The 25,667-nt window shown below is 31.5% G+C and overlaps 3 protein-coding genes across 4 annotated transcripts; 2 read left to right on the top strand and 1 right to left on the bottom strand.

The window, feature by feature from the left end:
* Positions 1 to 11,113: 11,113 nt before the first annotated feature.
* On the top strand, positions 11,114 to 12,135 carry LOC122596516 (calmodulin-like protein 3). Its single transcript, XM_043769104.1, has one exon. The coding sequence runs from the start codon at positions 11,201 to 11,203 to the stop codon at positions 11,891 to 11,893; it is 693 nt and encodes a 230-aa protein (XP_043625039.1). The 5' UTR covers positions 11,114 to 11,200; the 3' UTR covers positions 11,894 to 12,135.
* A 2,707-nt stretch (positions 12,136 to 14,842) lies between these two features.
* Positions 14,843 to 15,976, bottom strand: LOC122597572 (glutathione S-transferase T3-like). The gene is made up of 4 exons (XM_043770149.1): positions 15,928 to 15,976; positions 15,466 to 15,839; positions 14,967 to 15,283; positions 14,843 to 14,849 (listed from the first exon to the last, which is right to left on the bottom strand). Exons 1-4 carry the CDS (start codon positions 15,974 to 15,976, stop codon positions 14,843 to 14,845), a joined length of 747 nt encoding a protein of 248 aa, XP_043626084.1.
* Positions 15,977 to 21,209: 5,233 nt separating this feature from the next.
* On the top strand, positions 21,210 to 25,029 carry LOC122595980. 2 transcript variants are annotated; one of them, XM_043768471.1, is made up of 3 exons: positions 21,210 to 21,475; positions 22,773 to 22,810; positions 23,700 to 25,029. In XM_043768471.1, exon 3 carries the CDS (start codon positions 23,772 to 23,774, stop codon positions 24,852 to 24,854), a length of 1,083 nt encoding a protein of 360 aa, XP_043624406.1. In that variant the 5' UTR covers positions 21,210 to 21,475; positions 22,773 to 22,810; positions 23,700 to 23,771; the 3' UTR covers positions 24,855 to 25,029. The 2 variants fall into 2 exon arrangements, with proteins under 2 accessions (XP_043624406.1, XP_043624407.1); XM_043768472.1 differs by lacking the exon at positions 22,773 to 22,810.
* Positions 25,030 to 25,667: the final 638 nt, after the last annotated feature.

Here is a 25,667-nt window from a genome sequence, read left to right as displayed (position 1 = left end):
ACATATCCGGATGCATTTAGCAAGGTAACAATTAGACGATTATTCGTAATTAACAAAGGCTTTAAGGTTATTATAAACGTATGAACAAGTTATAACATATTTTAGTTGGTATTAAATATATTTAAATTCAAATAAATAGATAAAAAAAAAAAAAGAAAAGAAAGAAAAGAAAAGGGGAACTTGATATCGTTGCTTTCCTCACATATTCAAGTAGTCAAGTACACGTTTATAAATACGATGGAATCTAAGTTTTGTACTCCCTCGATGTCATAATAATCCATCATTCATGGCTCAGACTCAGTTAATAATACATACCTAATACCTCTCATTATTCATCTATCAAACACCTACCAAATTGCATGGAAATGATAAATCTTTTTAAAATTATTTTTAACTATATGATCATAACAAGGATTAGATTAGAAGAGTTATAAAATAAATGAATTACACTTGTCATGATTTATTAACCGAATAACATAAATGGGTTACTTGACAACCCGATTTGAGTGACAAAATTAATTTTTATGTTTAATAAAACAACTTATTATATTGTACTCATTAAGCAGCGGAAACATGTTAATTAACTATTAAATCAAATTTAATATTTCTTGCCAAAGATACAATGCATGCAATATAAGTAAACTAAATAAATACAAAATAAACTCGTTATGAGAGAAGAGATTCCTCAATGAGATAGAAGATTTTGTGGAAACAAGATTCCAAGTGTAAAAATCCTCCAAGAGTGCATATACAAACAAAGCCTCAACCAAGGATCTGCTAGACATCATTAAGCTTACGATTACAACCAACCGAAACCCTTACAATTCTACCTAGAGGAATTTGAGCTAGTAGAAGTCGAAATCTTTAATCCATATGGTTATCGAATTCGACACACGCACTAAAACACAAAAGGGAAAGAAACCTTTGTCCAAACTAATTTAGAGCTTAATTAAAACCCTAAATAATTAGACCTAAAATGGTTTGAGTTTTTGTTTCTTTTGGAATGTTTGGTTTCTCTTTCACACACACACACAAAAGGATTAAGAAGATTTCCACCTTTATGTGTGTGTGTTAGGGATTTGTAAATGAATGAATTAATTAAGGATTTATTAAGATATTTATAAGGATCCCAGTTAGATTAAGAAACTAAAAACATAAAAATCCCTCCCTAAATTTGCCCCTCCCTCCCTTGGAGGGTCCAAGAACCGCTCTTAGGGCTTTGGTGGGACGGATCCGGCTTTCCTTATTAACTAATCACATATTAATTAACTTGGACTATTAACTAATTAATTATCCAACCCGTTAACTAACTTTAATTAATAAGTCATTTATCCAATCATTTAAAACTAACTTTAATCGACGTATGTAAATGACAGTTGTCGGTTTATCCATTTATCTTTATTAAGCCCATTCTAATTTATAAACGGATAATTTGATTAACTGGCTTAATTAAATGCGTAAATAATCAAATATTATTCCGTAACTTTATGGTTAACCATTATAGATGTTCTATTGTGTATGACCCTACGGGCTAAAAAATCCGAAGACATATAGTTAGTCGGGTTTACGAAATTTCACACAATTTCAAAACACTTACAACATTATCCACGGTTGGTTTTTTAATATATTGTCGCAACGCGTGAATACTCATCTAATAATCTAACGTACATATGTGGTCATGTCGGACCACCGTTAGCAGTCGTACAGCAGGGAGACTGATTAAAACTTACAAGTAAAGTAAATGGGAAATGAATTATGGGCATTGGGGGAATCTTGTCTGCAAGAGAGCACCCCACCAGAAGGCCTATCAGACTTTTGATTGAATGCTCAGAATTTCAAGAGATGAAGAAAGAAACAAAAAGATCAATCTCGTATAATTCAGATCATTCATTTTTACATTCACTCCCACTCACTTCCCAATAATCCAAAAGATTCGATCGCTTTTTTATTTACATACATCGTCATGCATGGGATACTTTCTTTTTACATCCATACTTACTTTACTTTCCATAAATAACCACAAGCCTATATTGCTTACAAATCTTCAAATAATGCATACGCAACACACGTCAACCAAGTATATTCAAATTGAAATGTAACACATGCAGGTTAATTACTTGAGTATCAGATATTATAAATGACGGATCAACTATTAATTGGTTTGTGTTAAACAAAATTTGCCAAAAAAAAAAACCTGTAACGTATTGCAAAAGTCCCATGGATTTAGTAAAGCATGTACTACTTATTATTATTATTATTTTTTTTATGTAATTCTCTACATAATAATTAGATGCGAAATCTTTAAAGTAACATAAAATAAAATTACTATACAAGTTTTTGGGCATATTGATGAGTATGACCAAAATCAAATTGGTACCTACTTAAAAGTTCTTTAATTTGATGTTGTGTTGATGTGAGTAATCGCTAGTATTTTATAACCACTAACCAATAATTATCTGGAGATATGCATACATTACCATAATAAAATGCAATTATATATGTATGTTAAGCCTAAAATACTTCATAAGAGAATGTTTGGAACTTAAACAAGTTGATTATGTCACATATATAAATTGACTTTAGAATATACATGCAATTCTAAAATTGACTATGAAATTAAATTGAGATTGCTTAACGAATTGAAAATGCTTTGCTTGCTCTAAACATTATTAACGCCTATATATTTTCGTATTCTATTTTGTGATTATATCATGAAAATTGATAGTAAAAGAAGACTACAATACAATCAGAAGAAAATGAAGCAAGACAAATGGAATAACCTACCTTTGCCACGACCCGACATCATAATTAGCAACAAAACAATTAAAGAACTGGCTGGAATCGTTGTTCTCGTAGAATTGTCATATTTTCCCACAAATTTCTTGAACTTCGTTAATTCATCAGATCAAGTTCTCAAAACAAAAGATCTTGATAGATCGATGAAACGCGAATGACAGAAGTTCAAGAAAGCTGTGGAAAAACATGACTCTCGAGACTCATGTGATCAAACTCGGCGCTATCTTCATATTGGTCTCCCCTTCAAGCTAGCTAGATCTCTTTCTCTATGTACCTCACCATTACAAAAAGTGTGAATATAACCAACAAAAGACACTCAATGTGTGTGTGTGTTTGTGTGGGAGTGAACCCATACTCATTATTATGGACCACACTAGCTATATGACACTGAATGTATGTATGTATGTATGTATACGATCGTACAGTAAAGGGGATGTGGGGGCATTGGACACCCGGCCATTGGCTGGATTTTACCCACATACAGCCAACTTTACTAGTAAGCGCGCAGTTGGCCTATCTTAATTCCTACTGTTTTTTTTTTCCCTTTCCTTTTTTTATCTCCCCATTTGGCTATCTTAATTCCTAGCTTAAAAAAAAAAGTATTTGATTGTATAAATTATCTACATTTATACAACTAATCTTGTACCCGCACGATGCGGCGGGACATAAGAAAAAAAAACACTGGTTAAGTAGCGGTACCGTGCTATTACATGAATGTATGATTCAACTCAAGTGTTTCTTAGTCCGGTAGAAAGTGTAAACTGCCGTTGTTGTTTTAGAGTGAGCGTAATTATGTTGATCGATTATTAAATTCAATAATGCATGTGTGTTTTTTGGTATATTATGTGAGCAACTTTAGGGAAGGGACACGCGTAAGGTTTTTTTAAGGGTATTTTTGGAATTTCAGGGATAAAACTTTGATGGTAGTATAGATTAAAAGGGTAAACTAGAAATTTTAAAGATAGAGTGTTAAATTTTAAAGGGGTAGTTTGTTTATATAGATAGTATAGAATAATTGAAGACACTTTCATAAAACGTAGAATTAATTAATCTTCTTCTTTTAACAGCTAGCATAAAGAATATAATTTTGTAAACTAAAGTAGCTAGGTAGCTAGTAAGTAAGGTCGTTTATACAAAGAGGCAAATGGCCGGATAATAGCTATAGAGCCTAGCGCTAGAGGGTGTTATTATAAATCAAATCATTTATGACTAATCATTTATAACTGACGACTATTTAATTGGAGTGCCAACGCAATAACTGTATCGCTGGCCTTGTTAAACATAGCTGATGGGGGCTAGACTTAGTTTGTTAAGACATGAATGAACATATCATATTATTATTCATTATGACTATGATGCATAATTAAATAAGTATAACTTTAAGCAAAAATTAATGGTCAAATGAATTAAACTCTGGTGTACGTACATTTTACGAGTAGTAAACATGACAAACACCTTCGATCCAAGTCTTAGGGGTGCTTGGTTTGAATACAGGAATGGCAAGGATAATAAGAAAAGAATACTTTGATTATAGGTTTCATTATAGGGTGGAGTGTTTAATAATTATATATAACAAAATATTAAAAAAAAAAACATATAGCAGCTGAGAAAGGAGAAGAAGGGAGAGAAGAAGAGATAAGGAGGATTGATTACCTTATTCCCCAATTTACTGTATAATGTTTCATTAACCATTTTCATGCATTCAATATCTTTCTTTTGTACAAACAAACACCTTTATTCATTACCTTTCCTTTTCCTTACCCCTAAAATCCCAACCAGGCACCCCCTTAATTTTCTCATTTCTATTCCGAATTTCCTCCAAACGTACTTGTCAAAAATTAAGGTACAATATTGTATGTTTATCCAATAGTATACAATTTAATTATTAAATATTAGAGGAACACAGAAAGGGTACGTTGGAAAATAATACTCCAATATAAAGAAGATCGAAGAAACAAACATGCCGTATATATGCAATCCCATCACATGCAACCATGTGACCAAAAACTGTTTTAATTTAATTAATGGAAATGTAAATATGGGTGTTTATTACTATTATGGTCCTGCAATTCTTTGTGTTTTTTTCCATCATCAATAATCAACCACAAATCTAGCTAGCTAGCTATATGTTATTATTATTATTATTATTATCATTATTATTATTATTATTATTATATACATATTATTATGAATATAATGGCACTTTTATTATACTACTCATACTACATTAGCTAGGAGCCTAGCAACAAGCTAATTATAAAAAAATGGTACTCATTTTGTTTCTTCAACATCTTGCCAAAAAACAAGTTCTTGATGTACGTGTTTAAAAAAATAGTAGTAATAATCTTCATCATCGGCTCACATCAACCCATTGAGATGCACTATATTGATGCAAAAAAGTTTTATACTGTCATCATGTATGAATAACTTTATAATTTGGGACTTGGGTTGTGAAGAAATAAAAACAACATATGGATAGAGCAGTATATTACATGGGCTGGACTGGGCCGTAGCCTTTTGGCAAAAACCCACTATAAATGTTCTAAAAAAGCCAAGGACAAATAAAGTTAGACATGCTTCGAAATTCCTATCATGAATTAGAGAGGCTAAGGATGACCAAATCCCAACTATGGCAACATTACATAAAAGAGGTGTAAGACCCACTTGAAAAAAATTTCTTTCTCCATACTTAGTTATAAAAAGTATGAAAAACTTTATAAATTTAATCACATATAAAAATGTGTAAAATAAAGTTACATTTAAAAGTTGAATAGGTTTTAAAAATCACAACTTTTTCACTTATAAATGTGTAAACTAAATGTTAACACTTATAAGTGTGAACAATTGTCATATATTTTCACACTTAAAAGTGTAAAAGGCAATTTGTAACACATAATTTCTTCACACTCTACATGTGTGAAGAAAATAATTGTTACAAATTAACTTTCATACTCTTAAGTGTGAACAATTGATATATTTTGACACACTTTAAAGTGTGAACTTTTTTTTTCCACATATATAAGTGTGCAAATATTGTAATTTTTTAAATTTCTAACATTTTTGGATGTAAATTAATTACACACTTTTAAATGTAATTAAACTAACAAAAGTTTTCTCACTTTTTAAAAGTATGAGAAAACAAATGTGAGCAAATTACATATTTATTGTAGACCTACTATACTTCGGGCATTTGCAATTTATGCCAAGATAGGGACAAGACGACTGCTCATTTGTTCACTAGATGTGCTATCGCGATGGATGTTTTGATTAAGATTGGATCGTGGTGCACAACTGCATCGGATTTCCCGTTCTCTAGTAAATAATCTACTATATATTTGTTCATGAAAATATGCTCAAGAGTGGGAAGTGGAAGAAATATTTGGTAAACGCAATCATATTTCGGTCATTTGGAGGGCAAGGATCGATGTCGTGCACAATAACAATTGGGTCACTGTGTCACAAATTTTTGAAGAGGTTCGAGCACTCACTTTCTTATTGATGGTGAAGTGTTCAAGCATGGCGGCTATTCTTTGGAACCAATGGTGTGATTTTGATGTCTCAATGTAATGGGTATGTAACTTGTTTTCTGTTTTGGAAACCATAGTACGGACAGTTAGTACCTCGTTAGTAGTTCTTTAATATTGCTGTTAAGAAACAAGAAAAATAAAAACATATATGCGGGATTATTAATTCTATAGTTCTCTGCATTGGAGTACAGTTTGGAAGAAAATCAAATGTCTTTGGATGCTGTTATTATGTCATAACACGCTTTTCTCCAATTTACTCAACTGAAATTTCTTTTTTCTTGTAGATAATAGATAGTTTAAGATTTGATTCAACCATATTCGCATTAAATATGTCTCAAATACTTCGTGAGTATTAAATAAATTTTGGTTAATAAATCGATAAGCGAAACTAAATTATACGAGTAGTCAGCATTAATGATAAATATAATATATCTTTAATTAGATTTTTGATTTACCTTAAATTTTTAGAACCACATCAAAACCGGAACTTGTAAGTATAGTAGATAATGACAAATAATCTAGTGATTTCGGGTCGTAAACTCAAATTTTTGAAGTTTTATGTTAATAACTTTTTATAATTAATTTAAGTAATAGGAGTAGAATAATTGAGAAAAAAGAAAAAGAAAAAGAGACAATTTATTAATGAGAAAACAATCAATCAAATAAGTTTATAGTATATTTTGTATTAATAAGTTAAGAGTTAGAGTTTAGTTCTAAGTTTAATAAGGAAATTGAATTTATATACAACTATAAGACCTTATTTAACAAAATAAATAACTTAAAAGGACACGTGTCGATCAAGAATTACGGGACATGTCGTTTCAAAAACATGTCAATCCTATCTTAATTTATTAATAGATATTGCAAATTTCATGTTTAGTATGCCTTATATACGAAGGTAAAAATAAATTACCCAGAGTTTATGGGCTTATGGCGGTGTTTTACACTTTTACGGTATCTACCAATAAACTAAAAAAGGATTGAGATATTTTTAAAATAACACGTGGCTTTATCCTTAATTGACACATATCCTTTTAATTTATTTATTTTATTAATATAGCTTTTTTAATTGCATATAGATTTAATTTCCTTATTAGACTTAAAATTAAACACTAACTCTTGGCTTATAAATAAATAACAAATTATAACCTTATTTGATTGATGGTTTTTTCATTCATAAAAGTGTTTATTTTTCTCTTTCTATTCTTCAAATCATATTACTTATAATAAGTTATTAACACGAAGACTTCAAACATTTGAGTGTATGATCCGAAATCACAAGGTTATTTGTCGTCATCCATTATGCTTAAGTTCCAATTTTGATGTGATTGTAAAAAACTAAGGTAAATTTTTAAAACTCTAACTAAACCGTATATTATACTTATCGTTATCGTTTAATATAATTTAGTTTCGATCATCAATTTAACTTAATCAAAATTTACTTCATAATCACGAATCATGTAAGAGATATATTCAAATTTCTCTATGATACAATTTAAATATTTACCGTATACTGTACGGATATTAGTAGTAGTATACTAATTTAAAAAAAAAAACATTAATTATTTAAGATTACATTCCATACCAATATACTGCAAAGAGAAGAGAATTGAATATTGATAAAGTTTTGTTAATCTAAAACGGATACACAAAACGTTAAAAACATTTAGGATATTGAGTGTGTGAATGGGCTAAATACCACATGGAACGGAACACACACACACACAAGAAAAAAAAAAAAGACTTGGACTATCCAAAAAAGATAGATTGGATCCACTAAAATTTTACGATAGGATATATTGGATGATTTATACGTCACATATTTTTAGCTTATACTTTGCACCACCAAAATAGTTTCAAAAAATAGTTTGTTATTGACTTATTGCAACCTATCATCTATAACTACAATCTACTAACTATAATACCATATAAAACCTTACAAGTCACTTATCTATACTACTTATTAAAATTCCTTCATATTGAAAGTTACATGAGGAAATGTCTAAAATGCCTTTTCATGTAATATTTTAATCTACTACCCTTAAAATATATAATATTTTCATTTAGCACTCAAATATTTTCAGTTACACTACCCTTAACATTAATAATTACGTTACATTATCAATCTTTTATCTTTTAAAATATCTCCATTAACCATTTATATCAATAATTTACACCAATCGACGCCTCATCTGCTACTAATCGTCGCACCTGCCACCACATCATCACCGCCACGATCACCGCCGCATTGCACGAGTAACGTGCTAGTTTATCTAAAACACAAATTAACCAACATAAAGAGTAACACCTAATATCTAAAAAGGAAATGCTCACTACAACTAACAGCCCTAAAGGCAGTTATTATCGCCCTTAAAAGAGTAACCCTTAATATCAAAAGTTCATTCCATTAATTTTATGATAAAAAATACAAATTTTTTACACATTTACGATAGCTCATATGGCAATATAAGATGTATATACCTATACAAGCAGATTGAGATATTTAAAACTTTACCAAGTTAATTGTTGTTAATAAAATTTGTAACGGATCATTTGCATATTTTTGACGAAGTTAAATACTTAATCAATACATAATTTAATGTTGAAATAGCGAAGCTGTTATACGTAAAATATTGATTTAATTAAATTAAAACTTATGTAATCAAAGTTAAAACTTTTAAAGCGATTTTATGTAAATAAGATTTATGTAATAAAAAGGTTTTTATTTTTCTAATTTACGTTTAAATGTATTTTGTGCAACATTTTAGGGTAATATATACGAGGGTCATATATACGAAGGCTTGAAGCAACATGGTTTAGATAATTAGTGGTAAATATTTTAGCATTTGAAGGCAGAGACCAGGGGTTTCATCCTCATTCCATGTAAGATCAGAGATCTGTTTTTACTATTTAAGTGGAACCTGAAAGCCTCTTTATCTAGGTAGAGGTAAAGTAAGTTCACATCTTAACCTCCATCATACACCAGTGAGATATTATATACAAAATTTGTAAAAGACGAAAGTGAAAGGTTCATTTTATTTTTCCTTTTACATATGAAGGCCTTTACTTAAACAGGGGTTGAAGGAGGTTCTTTGTGTGAGCATTTTCTATTAACTAATTACGAGTATTAATTATCATCTCAAGTTTATTTACTTTTATTAACATTTTTTTTTAATGGTGTGGATCGTTTACTCGTAACAGGGGATTTAGCTTACGTTGTATTAACCAGGTCCGCGCTAGAGAGCCTCTTCATCCTCAATACCTGGTAGGAGGAGATCCTTCTAAATCGCCCAAATGCATGATATTGAATTGGGATAAAACCGTGTCCTTTCTACAAGACTCAAACATGTTTCACTGGAAGACTTTATTGTGAAAGTCATTCAAATGTCCTTCCATGTCTCGAACTCAAAATTTTCAGCATTTAAAATTGGTGCTCCACTGAGTTATAATGCATTGCTTCTTGGTTCTTATGACTTAACTTTACATTTACTTATATTAAATATACCTATATTTCTATATTTCTATATAAAAATTATAATTCTATGTTGAAAGTTTACAAAAAATGGGACATGCAAATTAACCAATTTACTCTTAATGAATTAAATCACTACCAACCCTTAATATTAAATTACACCATTAGTCTCTTATATTATAAAATATCTCTATTATCCCCATTTAACTAAAATATCTTTACATCAATTACATACACTATCTGACGCCGCCTCCATTGCACCGCCGTCATCACCGTCACATTACGCGGCTACTATGCTCGTAAATATAAATAAATACATTAAAAATGACATGTAGCTTTGGATCTCACGACAGTGTCATTATCATTACACAACGCGTTTATTGGTATACGCATTTTTCATATCCTGACACGTAACAAAAGCAAAAGAGTAAATTGATTAATGTTTTTTATTTCAACTAACTGATTAATTTTCTCAATCCCTGTGTTAAGAGCTTATTTTATGCAACTATTATTATTACGAGCATGGTACCCGCGCAATGCGCCGACGGTGGTGGGGAAGAAGATCTAATGGTGTCGGTGATGGTACTATTGGTGGCGGTGGCGGTGTCAACTGTCAAGTGGTGTAAGTTGATATAATTGCGATAGTAGAAATTTTTAGAAGATAAAGGTTTAAAGTATTAATTATTAAAATAAAAGTTTTGGGTAGTTACGTAAAGAAAACAAAAAAAAACAAAAAAGTCAAAGGGCAAATAAGATATTTAAAAGACAACAATATTTAATAGGGGAGATGAGATTTGCTTTATTAAGAAGTAGAGATTAATAGATGAACTAGTTGCATTTTTGGTCCCTGTGTTATTATACTTTTCGCATGTTTGGTCCAAACTTTTAATTTGTTGCATTTTTTGTGTTAAAAGTGTGCATTTTTCGCAAGAATTGTCCAATTTAAAGATTTCGTCATTTATCAACCGTTAAGTGGATCATGTTCCCCTTATGTGAGGAACAACATCGTCTTTTTACACAAAAATGAACCAATCTTCCAAACTAATTTCGGAATTATTCGACCACTATAAATTTAAAGAGCGAAACTTGACAAAAGTTAGAAAAAATTCTAAGGTATCACTTTCAAGTTCCATCGAAGTATATGCTTCTCAGTTAGTAGTATTTTAGTTTTTTGTGACATCAAATTTCTAGTTAATTCAGTTTACGCGTTTTGTGGGAGCTACTCAACACCCACATCACACACCAGAATTTGTTATTCCAAAAACTAAAAATAACCATCAATAACGCGTGAAAACACACTTTATTTTTCTTTTCATTACCAAACCATTTAAAAACACACTCAAATCACATACAACGCTGTTTCTCCTCTATTTCCATTGAAACTTCTTTCTTTCTTCAGCAAAAAATGGCTATATTAACTACAGCTTTTCTTGTCTTTCTTTTCATTGTTGGCCTTTTTTCAACTCTTTTTAGAATACCCACAAAGAAAGTTGCAACTTTATCTCAATTATCCACTCAACAAGATGTAGTCAACAAAAGTGAACAAGAAGAAAGCAAGAAAAAGAAGATGGTGATGAACAAGAAACCAAGGTTGGAAAGAAAAGATGAACTAAAGAGTGTTTTTGCTACTTTTGACAAGAATAAAGATGGGTTTATTACAAAACAAGAGTTAAGTGATTCACTCAAGAATATTGGGATTTCAACAAGTGAAAAAGATGTGTTGGAAATGGTTCAAAAAGTTGATGTTAATGGTGATGGATTGATAGATTTTGATGAGTTTTGTGAGCTTTTTGAGTCCATGATGAGCCAAGAAGATGATAATAATAACAAGGGGAGTAATATTGGTGATGGAAATCTTGATCAAGTAGATGGTGATTTAAAAGTGGCATTTGATGTATTTGATGGTGATAAAAATGGGCTTATTAGTGTTGAGGAATTGGGCTTAGTTTTGGATTCATTGGGCTTTAAAGAAGGGAAAAAGTTGGAAGATTGTAAGATGATGATAAGCAAAGTTGATATTGATGGTGATGGTATGATCAATTTTCATGAATTCAAGAACATGATGAAGAATGGTGTTAGTCTTATTTCAGTTTCTTGATCATTAATTTGCGTCATGTTTCTCCATCGATTTAGGAAAAATCTTTGATTTTTTCGCGTTAAGGTCATGCCGCGTTATACTGGTGTAACAAACTATTAAGTTTTAGGCATTCGAAAATAGGGAAATGTATATAGTTGTAGCCTTTGACTTTTAATTTTTGATTCTCATTTGTGTCTTTGGTGATCTAAATGTAATGGTGGTACTAGTGTGTTTATCAACTACGATAGAAAGTAGTTTTTTTACTTTTTTTTTTTCTTATGTAGTGAAACAAGTTTAATGGATTTCCGTATAATTCTATGAATTGATCATTGTGTTGTGGAAACTACTAAATTTCTAATAACAAAAAATTTGATTAATTTTTAGTGGTTTTGCTTGCTCCTTCTACCTAAACCGCCACGTTGTCCCTAGCGAAAGGCTAACCGGCCTTGTTCTCAAACCTAGAAGAAGTTGGTTCCAACCAAGCTCAAATCTTTATCTTAAATAAAAAAGGATTGTTGTGACATTATTATTCTATAAATATTGTTTATTTGTCACATGTAAGTTATTTCTTAAAATTAAGTTTTTTTTTTTAAATTTATTTATGATGTCATAATCACTTTTCTTCTTACAATTTATTACATTTTTATTTTTGTTATTTTATAATGTTTTTTTTAAATTTTTTAATGACAAAACAGTAATAAATTATACATTGTCTTTTAAGTTTCATCAATAAAATAGTTTTGTCATAACAAATTTTTAATTATCCACATATTATGCAAGTTAATAAACTAATTATAACTTATATGATGTACTATTTTGACTTTTGAGGATACGAGTACTGTTAAACTATCGCAACTTCGGTGGCGAAAATGTGTTTTTATAGAACTTTGATTGATATGCCCGGGTTAAACCCGAGTTAATTAGCTAGTTATTAAAACTTAAGAATTTTGTTTACATGGCAATTGTTGATTAGATAAATACATACCTATTTTAAGATGTGAGACATAACAAAGATCATAAAATATTTTTTAGAGGTGGATGTCATTTTACCGTCCAAAACAGGGCAAGTAAAATGTCTATGCTTGACTTGTAATGTGTTACTATTATTTGCTGATTTTAATCGGATTTTTAGTTGAGCGAGTTTAGTGACCGCAAACGGTGAACTGGTTAAATAGGTCGGATATGAAAAATGCGTATACCGATAAAAAACTTGATACATGCAATCATCACACAAACAAAATTCTTTCTAACTTATATGTGCATTCGTAATATCAAAAGTAGACAATAATAACTTCGATTTTAACAATGCATACAATAAAAACGATAGAATTTTAACTCAATATCTAAAATCACACGAAATTAGTATTTTGTAGATATATATCAGACCAAAAAACTGGTTCACCGGTAAACCGGCTATCATTACCCTAGGCCGGTTATATTAAAATACCTGTTTCGATTAAACCGGTCAACCAACAAGGTAGCGGTTCAACCGGTTGAAGGTTTTAAAACATTTAATATACACTTCGAATGTGACAAGCATTTGCATCTAAACTTATTGGCTATAAGGATTCCAAATTATTTGATTACAAAAGGATACAGTTGGATCTATGTGAACATCAATACTAATTAATTAGCAGAAGGAGAAGAACATGCCAAGTTGTCAATTCACTGGAGTCAACGGTTACTTAACATGACTTATTTTGATATAATCAATTATAAAGCATATATATTAAATTAAACATACTAGTATAGTAACATATATACCAACTACTCGGGACCCAATTTTGGAAGCCTAATGCTTGTCCATTATTAGTTTATTACAGATCGACACTACAAGAATTTTGGCTTTTGGTGACGAGACTTTTCGCTGTGACAATTTTCGTCGCCAAAAGTCCACTAAACGACAAAAAATTAGTCAAAAGTCAAGTTTTCTTTTGGCGACGACATTATCGTCGCTAATGTCGTCGCCAAAACTATTTTGAATTTCTTTTTAAATTAAATTTATCCAAGAAAGTAATTTTTTGAAAAATAATATACTGCGTCGCTAATGTCGTTGCCAAATGTTTTTTTATTAATTATTAAATTTTATTTACTTCCCGCCAAAGCTAAATTTTCCCGCCAAATATTTGGTGACGACATCGCCGAATAAAATTTTTATTTTTCCGTCCAAAATTTGAGATCTTTTTTCCCTCCCAAAGTTTGTGGCGACTTTGGCGGCGACAATGTCGTCGCCATATGTTTTTTTGAGATAAAAAGTCTATTTAATATTACATTTAAATCAAACAAAATGATGATAATATTAGTTATATAACAATATTAAGGGGTTATTAGTGATATATCTAGACAAAAACATACCTAAACATGACAAAGAAGACCTCATTGGTATCCAAAGACATAATTATGTACGATATCCTTGCTAACTCTTAGCTCTGGTCAATGGTACTGGTGACTCTAGAATCTTTGAGAAGGCTTGATCTTAGGGGGAGGTGTCATCAATAGAAGGAACGCCCAGTAAATATGAACGTGATAGAACGAAATGGTTGTGTGATTAGTCCGCCTACATTGAAGTTAGGCTCGATAATAATCACAGTGGTTGACCCTCTGGGGTCATATTGCACGTCGGCCCAGTATGGGTTATACAAGATCATATTTCTCCAGCAGTAAATTTTGCTTTTGACTTTATCAATTAGGCATTTACAGTCACCAAGTTCTATTGAAATGAGAGTATGAGACGATATATATATAAGAAACTATTAGTTTTGCAAGAATACAACACAATGGTGGACTTAGGCTATCCGGAGTGTTATTGTCGGGGGTTGGGTTAATTTCAACAGATCGCGCCATGTGGCATCCTGGGTGGCCTGAGAAAAAGAGGGGGAGTAGAGTTGGAAGGTTGGGTAGGTTAATGATTGATTTTTTTTTAATTTTTTTTTGTGTTTGACTTGTAAATTAAATTCAAATTTGACACTTTTAGTACCTAGATTTTAATATAAGTTAGAGTATATTTTAGCCAAACAAAATAAAATTACATAAATATTAAAACATTACAAAGTTTTAAAAAATTAAAAACAAGTTACACTAATTAAAAAAAAACATAAAAAAACTACATATATCCATATTTTCACGGATATCTTGTTGCGCCTTCATCATGATCGAGCGATTGGGTTCTGGAAGATGACTATAGTCGTTAGCCAACACGTTTAACTCGGGGAGCTTAATCTCACTTTCCTTTGTCTTCATCTTACTCAACTCGATCTTCTCCTTACCCATACCAACACGCTCCTTGCTTATGTCCATCAAACCCTCAAATTTGACAGTTAAATTGTCAAAAGTCTCTTGATACCCAGCCTTCCTCTTCCCTTTTCCTCCCGAACCCGATGAGCCCGCTTGCGCGGCTTTCCTAGCCGCGCTCTACCACCAACCCTTTCTTCAAACACCGGCTCATCATCATCCAACGAATTTAGGTCAAAATTAACACGAGCATCCGAACCAATATATAAAGTATAAATTGTTACAAAAACTATATATATATATAAAGTCTAACTACGAAAACTAAATATATATATATATAAACCTTGACTAGACGGGTCTACATCCAACGATGTTTTCGATCTTTTGGCACTTGCTTGACAACGAGTCTTTTTCGCGTTAAAGTCAACAACATAGTGAAACTTGGAACTATACCGAAGTTTCTCCCAAATATCCAAAAATCCAAACGTCTTGAGATAGGTTCCACGGTACTCATTTAGTGCGGCTTTCACAACATCGGCCTCATTTGCACCACTTTGATGGTTAATTGCATTGGTGAGACGAATGTAGATTTGGTTGAAATTTTGTATTTGTGGGCGCATTTTTCTCAATTTAGCACCCACCACATCAGCATCACGATAACCCGCGGGTTTCTTTTCGAGCTTGAGGAAGCAATCCGTAATCCGACTCCAATATGTCCTTTCCTTTTGAAAATTGGCTACAAAAAACCAAAAAAATAAAAGGGTCAAAACCCAAAAAAAAAAAAGAATTGAAAAAAATACAAAAAGGTGGCCGAATTTTAATACGTTCACGTGGGTCTTCCGTAACCTCAAGCCAAGCTTTACATAGATTCATTTCCTCAGCCGGTGACCACAGAATAGCCGGTGTTCTCGTTCATGGTTCATCAGACGCCTTCTTTTTGTGTGCACGCCTTTTTTGCTGGTTTCTTGAACCGCCCTCTTTGGCTTCAACCTCAGCTTCGGGTTGAGTTTCTTGAACGAACTCAATATCGGGAGAACGTGGTGGGGTTGGAGCAAGTTGTTGACGATCAAAGTGTTGTTGTGGCGCATCTTGAACGCCGCGAAAACTGAAGTTTTCTTCTAACGTGTTCCAATTACCAAAACCCATTTGTGGGATAGGTTGTGCCATTGTGGCATAGGTTGACTAGATGATTGAAGATTAACGTTCATTTGTCGAATAAGGTGGATGAAAGCCGCGTTGTTTAGTAAGTTTGGATCCTTAAAGTCGATAAACGGGTTGGTGTTGGAATTATTTGGGTTGGTGTTGGGATTATTTTGATTGTTGTTGGGATTGTTTTGATTTTTGTTGGGATTCATTTATAGTTGATATAAAGTGTGTGAATAAGTTTTTTAAGGTAAGAATTTGAAGTTATAGTGTTAAAATGGAATAAAAAGGGTGTATTTTATATATATGTAAAAGTAAAAGGTAAAAAAAATAAAAAATTCAAATGGCAACGGTAGAAAACCATGGAAGTTTGCGCCGGTCAACAACAATTCAAGCAAACCGTGTGGGTCGCTGGAAGTGTGGATCGCCGGGGCTGGCCGGTATTGACAGCGATCCGTGGGCGAAAGTCAGTGGATTGCTACCGGGTTTGCTACCACTCCATTTAGCCTTAGAGGTAATTACATATCGCCAAATGCACTAAAACTTTTTTTTTTTTATCATCAATAAGTTAACTAAATCATAGTCGGAACCATGGTGCATTTAATAAATATTAGATCCTTTTTAACTAAATTTTTCTTGAATAAAACTGGTTAAAAATTTAACTATATTTTACGTTAGGAAAAAAAATATATATTATGTGTTTTACGTGAACAATAAACATTCCTGAGAATCCGTCAAACTTGACCCTGACTATGCTCTAAAGCATATGATAGAAAATGATTTAGTAGAATATGAATAGGATGACCATATTATTATTTATGCAATAAAAGTGGAGCTTTATCACATTTTAAGAATTTAACCAGCAGTTAATCGGAGCGGACTTAAAGTAATAGCTCTGAAAATCAAACAACTTGTCGTTGTAGTATAGTGGTAAGTATTCTCGTTGTAGTATAGTTGTAAGTATTCCCGCCTGTCACCTGGGTGACCCGGGTTCGATCCCCGGCAACGACGTTCCTTTTAGTTTTTAAATTTTTTTTTTATTTATTTAACAGCTCTTCGTTTACATTCTTTCACTTATATATAACATTTGAATATAGATTATTAATTAGAGTGTTCTCGGTTTAAAAAAAATATTTAAAAATCACATTTAATCTACATTAGGATGAATTTATAAAACGATGATCTTTTTGTGTAATTTAAATAAAGCATTTCAAATTGTTGTTGGATGGATGTCCTCATGTCCCAAAACAAAAAAGTTTTCAGTCATTATTTATACATTATACTTATGAAGATTGTATCTTTTGACATTTGAAATAGAATCGTCATTCAGTAAATTATAAAATTTCTACTGTTTTATACTCGGAAACTGAAAAACTATTAAAATATTTACAATAAAATAAATTCTAATATAACACCGGGTAATCCAACTAGTTTACTGCACTGATCGAGCTGGAGACGTCAAAACCAAAACCACATTACCACGACATTGTAGACGTGTTTTTGAGGTAAAAATTTGTTGGATATTTTAGTGTAATTGGATTAATTGGTTTGATCAGAAATGTCATAATAATACATCATATAGGATTGAAGGTGCGGAGCGCACGCCTATATGCATTTATTATGACCTTAGGGGCAAAGTCTCTAAGGTACGGGGGTCCGGAGGCAACGCCCCTGGGAGCGGGGTCCAAGGGGCAGAGCCGGAATTTTTATTTCCATTAAATTGTTGTGTTAAAAACGCCTCCGGAATAAATTTTCGGAACTAAAAGGGGTTGTTTTGGCCATTTTGAAAACCTTGTAAATTAACTGTCAATTTGACAGTTAATGAGTTATAAGATAATAAGACGCTCCATTATCTCCTATCTGATCGAAATTTTCATTCTCTCTAGTTCTGCTTTCTCTCAAATAACAACACACAAAACATTTTGAATCTCTGAATTGTATCCGATTGAATAGTTTGGGTGAACCGCCAAATTGATTCAATCTGAAAATGATTCCACACCTTTCAGAGTTAGATTATATCCGGTTGTCTGTTTGTTATCTCGAATTTCCCCAACAAAATTTGAATGTTTTATGGTAAAACGGTTGCACCAACTTGACATTAATTACTAATCGTCGCCTCTTGTTTACAAAAGTACGTTGATACAAAAAAAGTTTTACATAACTATCAAAACTTGAAGCTGCTTTATTAGGGTCTGGTTATCGTTCTTTGTCCTTCACTACTTATACTAAGAGATGACAAAAGAAGCTAGCCATAAAAAGGCACAAGTCACAATTTCGACCCATTACTACTTATGAATGGGCCACTCCATGTTTTGTATTACTCTCTATCGAGTATTAGTATAACAAACGGATCGATGTTGTTCCATACAAAAATTTACCCGTTTTGAGCCCATCAGTTTTGGCCTTGACTTTTTTGTTTGTACCATGTTTGACTTTTGTCCATTTTATGATATGAATACGTAGGGGCCAAGAGAGTATAACTTTTATCGTTAAGTACTATACTATGTTTGACTTTTTTGGTCACTACTGACATGAATTAGTCAGAGCATATATGCATGATGACTTCAAGAATTGATGTAAACTCTTAACATAAGAACAATGCGACTGCGGTGGTAACGACGGTGTGGTTTTGGTGGCGACGGTGGTTGGTAGTGGCGGTGGCGTGACGGGTGATGACGGTGTGGTTATTGTTGTAAAAATAATCAATGTAAAAGGGGTAATGTAGTTATTTTAGGAGTTGATGAGTATGTGTTGTAAGTTATTTCATTAAAGGTATTATAGGTATTTTAAGGGGAGTAATAAATAAAAGAGAGAAAATTAATTAATTTAATAAGGGTAGAATGATCATTTCGCAAGAGACATTTTTATGAAAAAGAGTATTGAAAAGTGTTAAGAGATAAAGCGTAATAATTTTTTTAAAGTATTATAGATATATAGTGAAAAGTTATTTTGAGAACTCTTTTTTTTGCGAGAACCTTTGAGAACTTTTCAAATTAATCCCAACCGATGATTATTCTTTACATGAAAATTGTTTTTTGATTGTTTTCTGAATAACTTATGTGTAATTTTAAAGTTTATAATTGTGTAGAGGCATGGATTATCATAAGTTATACAAATATATGGAGATTTGGATTCTTGATCATATGTGCACGAATATTGCTATGATTACATGTGATCGACTTGCATACATGTGATCATAGCAATATCCGTGCACATGTGATCTAAAATCCAAATCTTCGCATAATTGTATAACGGATGATAATCCATGCCTTCACACAATTATAAATTTTAAAATTACACATAAGTTATTCAGAAAACAATCAAAAAACAATTTTCATGTAAAGAACAATCATCGGTTGGGCTTGATTTGAAAAGTTCTCAAAGGTTCTCACAAAAAAAGGGTTCTCAAAATAACTTTACCCGATAGATATATGCATATATATATATATATATATAGGGGAAGAGCATATGTGGTTGTTAGGCACCTAAGTTGGGTGAAAAACCTCTCACATACTTTTTTTTAAACCATATAAATCATTTTGGACCAAACATTTATTCAAAATATTAAAATATTGATATATGAGGGGTTTTTCACACAAATTGGGTGCATAACAGCCCCATATTCACTTTTCTCTCTCTCTCTCTATATATATATATATATATAAAATGAGTTTGAGACTGTTATGCACCCAATTTGTGTGAAAAACCCCTCACATACCAATATTTTAATATTTTGAATAAAAGGTATGTGAGGGGTTTTTCACCCAACTTAGGTGCCTAACAGCCTCATATTCCCTTCCCCATATATATATATATATATATATATATATATATTGGAACACATGTTTTTTTATTCATTCATATGTGAAACGTTATAAAAACATATGTTGCCGAATAAAATTTTTAAAAAAAATCTTTATATATAGCCGTTTGTCACATGTAAACAAAAAAATATGCACAAATTTATTCACAAGTTTACAAAAGGCTAACTTGAAGGTTTTTTACAAAAGTTTCTTCTACAACATACATTTTTATATCATTTCACATGTGAATAAACAAAAAAAAAACATGTAAACAAATATATAGTTTAGGAGTTCTTATGGTTCTTACAAAAAAATGGTTTTCAAAATAAGGAATATATATATATATATATAGGGTAACACTCCAGTGAGAACAACTTTAAAATAAGAACGATGAGAACACTTAAAAAACATCATTTTGATGCATTAAAAGTCCATATAACTAACATAGTGCATAACTAATAATTATTGTTATTTAAGTGTTTAACAACACATTGCTTCGTTAAAATCGAAAAAATCACGTTTTTTGGTGGATGCATCATTTTGAAGAATATGCATCCAAAATGGATGCATAAAAACAATAAACATGATTTTCTTGATTTTGACAGGCCAATGTGTTGTTATACACTTAAATAATGATAATTAGTTAAGCACTATGTTAATTTTATAGACTTTTAATGTATCAAAATGATGTTTTTTAAGTGTTCTCACCGTTCTTATTTTAAGACTTTTATTATTTGATTGTCCCTATATATATATATATATATATATATATATATATATATAGTGAAAAGGGAATATAAGGCTGTCCGGCACCTAAGCTTAGGTGTGGAACCCCTCACATACTAATATTTTATTATTTCTTGTTTAATGAATAAATGCATGGGTCCCCATGATTTTTATGGATTAAAAAAACAATATGTGAATGTTCCACACCTAAGCTTACATACTCGACAGCCTTATATTCCCATCCATATATATATATATATATATATATATAACATATCCTTGGACAAACATATGATCATATCCCAGGCTTAACCTTATTATCACATATCCACATATATAGTAGTGGTGAAGAGTTCTCTCCCATTTTATAGTAGTGGTGAAGAGGTCTCTCCCATTTTTCTATATAAGATAAGATTCAAAAGTAAAAAAATAAAAAAACAAATTAGATGATGAGAAACAAAATTCAATCGAGTTTAAACACTAGACGTGCCTGAAGAACGATGAAACTAATTATAAGTATGTGTACTCACTATATATTCAACGTTTCAGATTTCCAAGGTGCGCTCGATCGATTGTAAATCTTGAGACTCAAGAAACAAGATAAACTAGTCTACAAATCTACATATATGTACCTTTGCAATGCATGTTAACAAGTTTGCAGAACAATAGGATTTCAATTGCCCGAAGGCTTTGTTTTAAGGTATGAAAGTTCTGCATTTGCATAATAAGAAACATTTATATATATATAAAAAAAATAGTTCTATTCAATTCGTTAGCTTATTAATGGGGGAAAAAAATTTAATCTCTTATCTTTACTTTTTTACTTTTTTATCTTTACGTCTTTACTTCTTTTATTATAAGGTATTTTGGATTTTTATTTATGATATGCCTTAAGAAATTAAACATTTTTTTTTCTTAAAAAACCCTTTCAGAGTTTCATCATATTTATGATTCCCAAAATGCTCATCCACACACTACGATACTAAATTACCATATCTATCCTTATACGGAGTAACAAATTGTGAAACCTAAAAAAAAATTCCGACGTAACGCACGGATATTATGCTCGTATAATTTGATTCATAATGTTTTTAAATAAAAAACATAAGTTAATTTGTCAGAAATACAACATGTACAAGTAATATTTATGGTATACATCTTTTAGTGTACGAGAGGGTACCCGCGCTGCAGAGCGGCGACGACGGGTGATGGTGAAATTAACGGTGTGATTATTAATGTAATTGTAGTTGACGTAAAAAGATAACATAGTTTATGAAGAAGGACACTTGTGAAATATATGAGATATGTGTGAAGATGTTTGGTTTTATGTAAGGGTATTTTAGAGTTTAGGATACAAGTGTCAAAAGGTTATTCGATTCTCTTTATTGGATAGTATAGATAGATATAGAATATAACTATAAAAAACCATAACATTGTTACATATGACAAACAAATTTATATCGTGTACGTATATATTACCGATTTATATTTAATTAATGTAATGTAATGTTTATGAGAATAAATTTACACAAATGAGACAATGAGTTACAGTTACTTACATTTTATTTCAAGAAGTAATCTACCTATATTCAGAAAGAAAATATAATCCCACTGCTATACGTAATATTCAAATGTAGATATTCCAACACAAATAGTAATAAAAATTCGAATTCGATCATTAGGGTGTTTTATATTATATTTTATTATCATCATCATAAACCTTCTTCTGATTATTGGAGTCTAAGGTATTGCAATATTGTTTCAATTCTTGATCTCCGTGCATTCATAATCTCTTAATATATTGTTATTATATTTCAAATATTATGTATTTATGCATTTATTCTTTTACCATTTAAAGTCATATATAGGTACATTGTTCAAATTCTGTTCTTAGGTAATTAGTTATGATTGATTGAGCAATTAATGGTTCATTTGTTTCATGTGCTCTTTCTAAGCTTAATAAGCTCTAACCAGCTGTTGGGTTCTTTCATATATAGGTGCATGTATACCGTCGTAATTCTTGGTGTTTCAAAAGGTTAGATTTTAATTTTCTTTTATATGTACAATGACATTAATTGGGATTAGTTTTGAAAAAAAAAAAAAAACCTTATTATTTACGAGTAGTATTCTGATTATCTTCTTATTTTTGGGTCGAATAATCACATTTTTAAATGTGTTCATACTATATTCATGATTGTTTGTTGAAGTTTGCAATTAGCATGTTATGAATTTTTCGTGACCTTTCTTCTTCTTCTTCTTCTTCTATTTTATTTATTTTTTGTTATATATATACTGGGTTGCTAGAATCTAGTATATATATTTGAAATAAACACCCATGGCATGATTTGGGGTTTGTTATGTTTCACTTCGCTACCTGGGATAACTGGAGCTTTTGGTTTTGATGGCCATCTCAAGTGCTTTACCTAATGAGGTTCGAACCGGAGTCTATTTAGAACTCCTTAAAGATGGTTATTTAGATTATATGTTTGTTTTATTGTAAAGGTTGATTAGGGTCATATTTTAATCAACAGAATAAAATTTTCAGCTATCCCAATGTTTTTCCTTTGTTTGTGTGTAAGCTGGCCTTGTCAAAACAAGGAGAAATAAATATTAATTCAGTTTGTCAACAATTTTCAAAGTACTTTTCCAAAATATTAGCTTTGGTATTCACTAATTTGTCATATTAATTGATTTGTTTTACGAATTGGGTATGTCAATAGTAAATCTTTCTGGTCAGAAGATCAGAACTTGCAAGCGGTTTCTTATTCTTGTTATTAGTTTTAGAATTCAGGTTAAAAAATGTCGTTTGAGTTTATATTGATACATTTGTAAGTTGTAACTCTATGATCAATTGTAAGACTAATTGATGCTATTCAAGTACGAAAACGTAGATCTTAATATATATATATTTTTTCATAATGCAGATATTGGAAGGTAGAGACAGAGTTCCAAATGACCATTCTTGTTGATGCTAATGCTGATCATTGAAAGAAGCTATGGCCTCAAGACTGGTAATTTCAAGACGGCGTCTTCCTGGATTCAGATGTTTAATATTTTTAATACTTGTGCCAATTTCCTTGACAGTGATCTTTAACCACTATGAAAAGATCACTTACTTCTTGAGGCCGATTTGGGATACACCACCACGCCCATTAACCTACCTACCGCACTATTACGCAGAAAATGCTTCTATGGCCACCTTATGTCACCTCCATGGATGGACCTTGCGGTCTAAACCACGTAAAGTCTATGATGCTATCATATTCAGCAATGAGCTTGACTTATTAGAGGTAAGGTGGGGTGAACTTAACCCTTATGTCACAAAATTCATCATTCTTGAATCAAATGCAACCTTTACAGGTATCCCAAAAGCTCTCACTTTTGCTTCAAATCGTGAACGTTTTTCATTTGTTGAGGATAAGATTGTTTATGGGTTTCTTCCTGGTAAGTTAGCGACTGAGGGACAACGAGTAAGCCCGTTCTCTGTAGAGGCACATCATCGGGTTTCCATGAATGGGTTAATTAGCAGTTCAGGTATTTCTAATGGTGACTTGCTCATTGTGGCGGATACTGATGAGATTCCAAGTAGAAACACAATTAAGTTACTCCAGTGGTGTGATGGGTTGCCTCCGGTTTTGCATCTTGATATGAAAAAGTATTTGTACTCGTTTGAGTTTCCAACAGATCCTACATGGAAGGCTACAAGCCATGTGTACAATCAGCATACTCGTTATATGCATTCACGCCAAACAGAACTAGTTCTTTCTGATGCAGGATGGCATTGCAGCTTTTGCTTCAAGTATTTGAGTGAGTTTGTGGTTAAAATGACAGCGTATAGCCATGCAGACCGCGTTAAGAACAAAGAACACTTGGATCCATCCAGAATTCAAGAAAAGATTTGTAATGGAGATGATCTTTATGACATGTTACCCGAAGAATATACTTTCAAGAACATAATTGGGAAGATGGGATCAATACCTCGATCAGCTTCGGCAGTTCATCTTCCAACTTACTTGATTGAAAATGCCGAAAAGTTCAAGTTTCTTCTCCCTGGTGGTTGTTTACGCCCACCTGATTAAATGATCTTGTCACAAAACTATAAGAGTATGTTTGTAGAACACTAGTATCCCATATATCAAATTATGACTTGGTGAATCTTGTTCTCTAGATTAATAGAAGGCATTTGGCTAGATTCCATTATCATCTTAGATGGAAACATACTTCTAAAATAGTTAAATTTGTTATGCTTTTCCATTTTCTGTTACCATTTTTAGTTTATGTTTGTCTAAAATGTCATCTTTTCGATCCTTTTCCACGGTCATCCTTGTCGATCCGGTTTGATAAAATACATATTGTTCATCAACAGAAAACAGAGCCAAATAATACGTGCATGCTGCTTGTTTAAGGTCATTTCACGATTCATTTTAACACTATAGAGGGCGACTGGGCGAGGCAAATTGAAAGTTGTATCAACGGCCCTAGTTACTTGATGTTATGGATACACTCCGAGACTTGTAAAATTAAAACAAAAAATCTATATTTATATTGATATACCTTATAAACCATTTATTCCTTTCAAACTTTTTTTAAAAAAAAACTTGATAAACCTAAAATACTCCTCTAATTAATATTTTAGTTAAATATTTCTACCTAATATACATATAATAACCTTAATGAAATTATTTACAATATACATCATTCAACCATTAAAATAAATATACTACCACTTTACATCAATTACTTTTACATTAATAATCAGACCGTTGACACCACCACTACCGCCGCCAACGCCATAGACATCTATCTATGTTGGAATAAACATGATTCGATTCGAGTGATAAAACATCCTCAATCGTCATGTGGAACCTGTAAGAGCATAAAGCATAATTGTT

The sequence above is a fragment of the Erigeron canadensis genome, chromosome 4 (assembly GCF_010389155.1).
Source record: "Erigeron canadensis isolate Cc75 chromosome 4, C_canadensis_v1, whole genome shotgun sequence".
Taxonomy (NCBI): domain Eukaryota; kingdom Viridiplantae; phylum Streptophyta; class Magnoliopsida; order Asterales; family Asteraceae; genus Erigeron; species Erigeron canadensis.
Note: the sequence above shows the minus strand (reverse complement) of the source record. Positions and strands in the feature narration are given on the sequence as shown.